This window comes from Cryptomeria japonica, chromosome 3, assembly GCF_030272615.1.
Source record: "Cryptomeria japonica chromosome 3, Sugi_1.0, whole genome shotgun sequence".
Lineage (NCBI taxonomy): Eukaryota > Viridiplantae > Streptophyta > Pinopsida > Cupressales > Cupressaceae > Cryptomeria > Cryptomeria japonica.
The window spans coordinates 793,369,681-793,375,652 of NC_081407.1; the positions used below are offsets into that span (position 1 = coordinate 793,369,681).

At 33.1% G+C, this 5,972-nt stretch overlaps 1 protein-coding gene across 1 annotated transcript; it reads left to right on the forward strand.

Moving 5' to 3' along the window:
• Positions 1-264: 264 nt before the first annotated feature.
• On the forward strand, positions 265-4,332 carry LOC131075890 (uncharacterized). Its single transcript, XM_058012826.2, has 5 exons — positions 265-418; positions 542-690; positions 3,554-3,638; positions 3,735-3,810; positions 4,063-4,332. The coding sequence occupies exons 1-5, from the start codon at positions 347-349 to the stop codon at positions 4,101-4,103; spliced, it is 423 nt and encodes a 140-aa protein (XP_057868809.1). The 5' UTR covers positions 265-346; the 3' UTR covers positions 4,104-4,332.
• Positions 4,333-5,972: the final 1,640 nt, after the last annotated feature.

The following is a 5,972-nucleotide window of genomic DNA, read 5'->3' on the forward strand; positions in this document are numbered from 1 at the left end:
AATACATACTCAAATTTTTAGTTCAATAACAACCATTTGACAATCCTAAAACAATAACAATATGAGAAATAATTTTTGTATATTTAATATAACATTTCAGCATGTCTAAAGTTAAATACCTCACATTTAAATATTTAGTTTCTACATTCAAAATAACATTCAAATTGTTTTTTAATAAAATTAATCCTAACACTGTGTTGGTTCATTTACCTAGGTATTTTTATTTGTGTAACATTACTGGATTGACACAAAAAGGCAACAGATATCCAAAAACATACGGAACAAGACAATCTAAAAGCCTATTTAACATTTCACCACATTTATCCTATCAAACATATCCTTAAAAATGGCAACTTTTCTCCATCACATTGCAAGGGAAACTGCAGACGTTCAGCGCCTTGCTAAATTTTATGAGGAGGTAGTTCAAAATACATTTATGATTATATATGTTCAAATGATTATGAACTGTACTGGAAGTTTGATGAGTTGAGCTGTAGGAATCAGGGTTTTTGGGTGTATGTTTTTTGTTGATTGATTGCAGGTTTTGGGGTTTCACCGAATTGATACTCCCGATTTCGGTCGAGAAGTTGTATGGCTTTCTCTTCAGTCTGTTGTTGCACTGCATATCATTCGAAGGGACCAAAATGCAAATCTTCCAGAAACTCCATTCAATACACAAGCTGATACCAAGTATGTATTTCATTTTTATTTCATTTTTTTTTCCATTAATTTGGTAAATCTTGTTAAATTTTTCTGTGAATCTGGTGGGATCAGGTTACCCAATTCTTCACTTTATACTCCGCAGCGTTTGCACTTATTTTTAGGAAAGCCCGGGTGAATAAGTGTATGATTTTGAGGATTGGCTATTTCAGCTTTTTGGATCTCTCTCCTTACATATCAGATTTATGTTAAAATTGGTTGGTGTTAGTTATTATTTATGCTTCAGTGAAGTGGATTATCAAGATTGGGGCTAACTCAAGAGCTCAAAACCTAGTGACAAAAATTTAAATGAATATAAGGTAAATAGCATGCATCTTCTGCACCTTCTTCAGAGCTTCCCAATCCTCACCTGCTAAATTTTGCAAGCTAGCTCTGAGAGAAAAAATGAGTTTCTGGTTTTTAACTTGGCGTACCCCATTGTATAGAAGTATCTTCCTAGACCTCAATCTCAAAATCTCTCCTCGTCAACTGTTAAGATATATGCAATTTGATACTTAGACGACACAAGTCAAAATGCAGCATGCCCTGAAGAAAACATTACCTAATATACTGTTGATGAATCTCGGCGTTCTATGTCCTACCTGGGACAATAAGATGATTTGCAATCTAAATTGCATTCTGATTCCATCCTCAAAGAAAATCGATGGTTGCCACTGCGGAAATATACAATTGAGGTTTATCTTGGCTATGACAGAAATCAACTTGACTTTTCACATAAAAAGAAGTTCCAAAGCTTCTTTGTTATATATTTAAAGATATTCCGAGTTATGGTAAGGTAGGCTATGTTAACTGTGGATATAGTGGGGGAGGTTAAATATGTGAACTGTCGGTCTACTGGATCAATGTGGTAATTTTTTGTCACACTCAAAGAAAAATATTAAATTGGTGTATGAGACCCACCTTATATAAGTATTTCACCAGGAGATTCTTTTTTTCCACTTACTGTGAATGTTGTTCATTAAGGTGTACGAACATACCCAATCCTACCCCCTTTGGATGTGAACATGTAACCGCTAACATTGAGTACAAACTTTCACCATTGATCCCACCCGTTGTACATCTCACACCCTAAATAGTTATAAGCCTTACTTCATGTCAACTGGAGTTATATATGCTTCTTTATTTTGACATGGGTCACGATATCATTAGCACTGAACCAGATCTTATCTTTCTTCACTGAAAAAAAAATAGGGAAGCAGGCCTTAGGGTGCATGTGCAAATGTTGATGTTAGATATGTTAGCAACCTTCCTCTCCTACTAGGGCCATGTAGCTTGTGGTTGTTATAGTAGATCATTCTCAAATCTTTAACACTCATTTAGCATGTATGATTAAAACTTAAAAGGATAAAGCTTTTAGATAGTTTCTGTAGAAATTTTTTATTTTGGATTACATTCCATGATACATCATCCATTAAGATCAGTTTTATCTTGATGATGGATGACATTGTTCCAAAAGACAATGTCAAAATCTTCTACACAATTTTTACTAACATATTTGTTTTCTTAATTTCATTCTTCAATGAATGGACTTTAGTAGATTGCTAGACTGCTAGACTTGATTCAAGATGATGCGAGTTAATCTGCTGCTATTCAGTTTGTCTGTTCATGTTGTTTCCTTTAGCTTTATTGTATTCTTACATTCTTGTTTAACATTGATGCCCTTCAATATGTTAACTTTTTGTGAACTATTTCTTCCAGTTCTCTGTTCTCTCTGTTTGTAGCAGAGCATTTCTGATTAGTATTGATAGATATTTTTTTAATTATCAAAAATACAGATATACAATTACGATGTGGAGTGTTTTTTCCTATTTGTTCATATTCCAGTGTCTATGGGTTTTGACCTCATTATTAAGTTCCAGAGTAAACAGAACCTTTCTCCTCCCTCTATATATGAACAAAATTATTTTGTTTATAGAGCTAGACTAAGCCCTCTCTTGGACCAAGTCTGACCATGATTCTGGAAACTCAATTTTGATGTCACCAGCAGGGGAAATCCTAGTCCATCTGCTTTTGGTTGGATCTTGTGAAATAATATTAGCTCTCCCATGGCCCTTGGAGCTGGCTATTTTGGCCAAAATACTAATAATCTTGCTGAAGTTGAAGATGTTGCGAGGGGTATCTCAGGCTCCACTCAGTTGTAACTTGTACCTCTCTGCTGTTTGCGTGGAAGATGACTCATATCTTATTATTAGTACTTTGAAGGAAAAAAATCTATTGAAGATTAGTATTGGCTATCGAGATAGAGAAAGTGTGAGGTCCATGACTTAATTCTGTTGGTCGCCTTCCACCATGTTCTGCGCTTAGCCAATAAGCCGGCAGACTGGATGGCCAACTGGGCCCTTGACAATAGATTTCAAGAAGAGAAATTTTCCTTGGAGATTAGATCAATCAACAAGTGGAGCTGAGTAGATTGCTAGACTTGATTCAAAATGATGCAAGTTAATCTGCTGCTATTCAGTTTGTCCGATGTTTCCTTCAGTTTTATTATTTTCCTGTATGCTTTTTTAACCTTGATGCCCTTCAATCTCTTACTTTTTGTGAACTGGCTCTCCCAGTTCTCTGTTCTCTCTGGTTGTAGCAAAGCATTTCTGATTAGTATTAGTAGAATTTTTATTATCAAAAAAGCAAAATATATATGATTTCAATGTGAATGTTGTTTTCCATTTTGTCTTACAGATTGTTCAAATTTCAGTGAGTCAGTGACTCTGGGTTTTGACCCTATTATAAAGTTTCAGAGTAAACAGAACCTTGTTCCTTTCTCCATATGTAAACCAAAACAAATGTATTTATAGAGTTAGACTAATGGTTTGTATTTTTGGGTTTTGATGAGAAGGAAATTAGACCCACAACAGATTACATCAGGGCATCACTTATCATTCGCTGTTTCTGATTATGATGCCTTTGTCAAGAAGCTAAATGTGAGTAGTGAGTGGTTTACTGTTTCTGGAATGTATTGATTCTGTATTTGATGCAAATACCCATTTCGTTAACATGGTAAATGATAATATACGCAGGAAAGGGGGATTTCAACTTTCGAGCAAATCCGACAAGGAGGGGAAATAAAACAAGTATTTTTCTTTGATGTTGATGGTACGAAGTTCTCATCTTTTTGAGTTTACTTGAATTGTCAGACAACTTTTTCTTTCGTTTTCACATGTTAAAAGAAAATAATGGTTTGCTGTTTACTTGGTTTTAACTCGTGTTGAGAGCCTTACTTTTCCATAGTTCTGTTCAAAATACCGTTGATCTGATCAGTTCATGCTTGCATGTTATTTAGTGCTCACCATATGATGTGTACCATTATGTCCATTGTAATTTTAAGCAATGTATCCTGTCTTGCAGGAAATGGCTTGGAAGTTGGTAACTGGCCTCCACCTGTTTGAAAATCAAATGTGTAATTGTTAAAGCTATATACAGATGGCACAGTGTTCAGTGCATGCCATTTATGTTTGGTTAACTCATAATGTATAGGTAAATAGCATCTTTTTAGTGAAAATTTGAAAAAAAAAATTATGCTGGATAAAATTTGGTTGGAAGTACAATTATATGTGGTGGGACTTCTTCACAGACTTTATTTCGCTATTATTAAATAAAATAATTACCTTTATAGCATCAGGTTCAAATCATATCATTTTTATGTCGGTAGAGTTTTGTTGGAGTATTTATACTGTACTTAATGATGAGAGAAAACACTCAAAATACATTTCATTCAATTATATCTAACTATTAACAATTTTCTGTAATGTGTTTTGTAACTGTTGCTTCCCTTTCAACATTTTACTTGATTCTTGATAACCACCGCTTATGAGTAAATGTTATGTTTTCTTTATCAATTAAGAAGAATAAATCTGAAGAATATTGTGATATTTTAGAACATGTTTTGTTATGGTATTAATATGTGGTTTCAGCTTTATAGTTTTTGGATCAAACTCACTAACTCATATTTTGTAAACAATAATTCATACAAATCCATCTTTCTTGAGATTAATTATTTCATAAATCATAACTTACACACTAAAAGAATACCTCCTAATTATCATAATTGTTTAAGGATTTTTTAGGATTTCTTTTTTAAGATTTTTGAAGCTAATCACAGATTGGCATAAAAGGGAAGATAAAATATACACAACAATTCCTATCACTCAAATATGTGCATGCACTTTTGAACCCACTAATGATACATTGTATTGGCATGGAAAGGAGGGCCACGAGGATGCACTAACCACTTTCAATTCTCAAGATTACACTAAAGCTTAAGGGCAGGGCAGACATGACCCGCAATCCCATTTCTAGGGGCATGTGGTAACTTTCTAAGGATAATTGTTTATTGGTGTATTTCAAATACACATGGCTGAAGTCTTCTAAGTTTGTTAAGGGGATTCTTTGATATGATTGAAGATAATGTGACATGTATTCATGAAATGAGAAATATGTTTAATAGTTTGGTGTAAGAGAGTATCACACTTTCCACCTTTATTTTGTATTTAGCAAGAAAAAATAAATAGTAATTGCTTCTTATTGAGAGTTTTTAAATTCTTTTTCAAATTTTACACTTTGTTGGAACATATGGGTTAATATTGTCATTTGGTGATGAAATCTAAGCTAAGACAACTAAAAATAAAAATAAAAAGTGACATTTGTTTTTTTCTCTTCGAGATTTCCCAAAAGAGAATATACATAAGTGCCTTTGGATTGATGCAAGTGAGGGAAAAATGAGTTTTCAATTCTCAATTTTGCCTTGCAACATAAAAGAACAGCATACTCATCCTTAGCCATGAAAACATGAAAATCTAAACTAAATAAGACACATCAAACAAAGGTGATTCTTTTTTTTATTAAAAGAAGTGTGTGAAACCGATTTTGATGTTACATCTCTGACAAGTGAACTTGTAATCACCACGCATTAGTAGTTTTATGGTTTGTCATTGACATATGACATATTCTTCTATAGAAAATAGATTACAAGGTTAGGCATAATGACTAAAATATAATAAAATTGCCATAAGATATCCACAGTACTAATAATAGTGATATGTATTTTAAAAAAACCAAAAACATGTTACTTTGTTTCTCATACCATGCATCCTATTCATATAAGGATAAGATTGTAAACCTTTGGTAAAAATCAAATCTCTACATAACAAGAGTAGTTACACGCTTTTTTAATAGTTACCCACAAGTATACTTTATGATTAATAAATATAAACCTAAAAGAGTATTCTATAGCCTTTCCTACCACATTGTATTATGTT

Excerpts from the sequence above, each read along its gene's own strand:
- LOC131075890 (XM_058012826.2), top strand. The coding sequence starts at position 347 with ATGGCAACTTTTCTCCATCACATTGCAAGGGAAACTGCAGACGTTCAG. Across the intron at positions 419-541 it reads TTGCTAAATTTTATGAGGAG|GTTTTGGGGTTTCACCGAAT; the intron begins GTAGTTCAAAAT and ends GATTGATTGCAG. Across the intron at positions 691-3,553 it reads AATACACAAGCTGATACCAA|GAAATTAGACCCACAACAGA; the intron begins GTATGTATTTCA and ends TTTGATGAGAAG.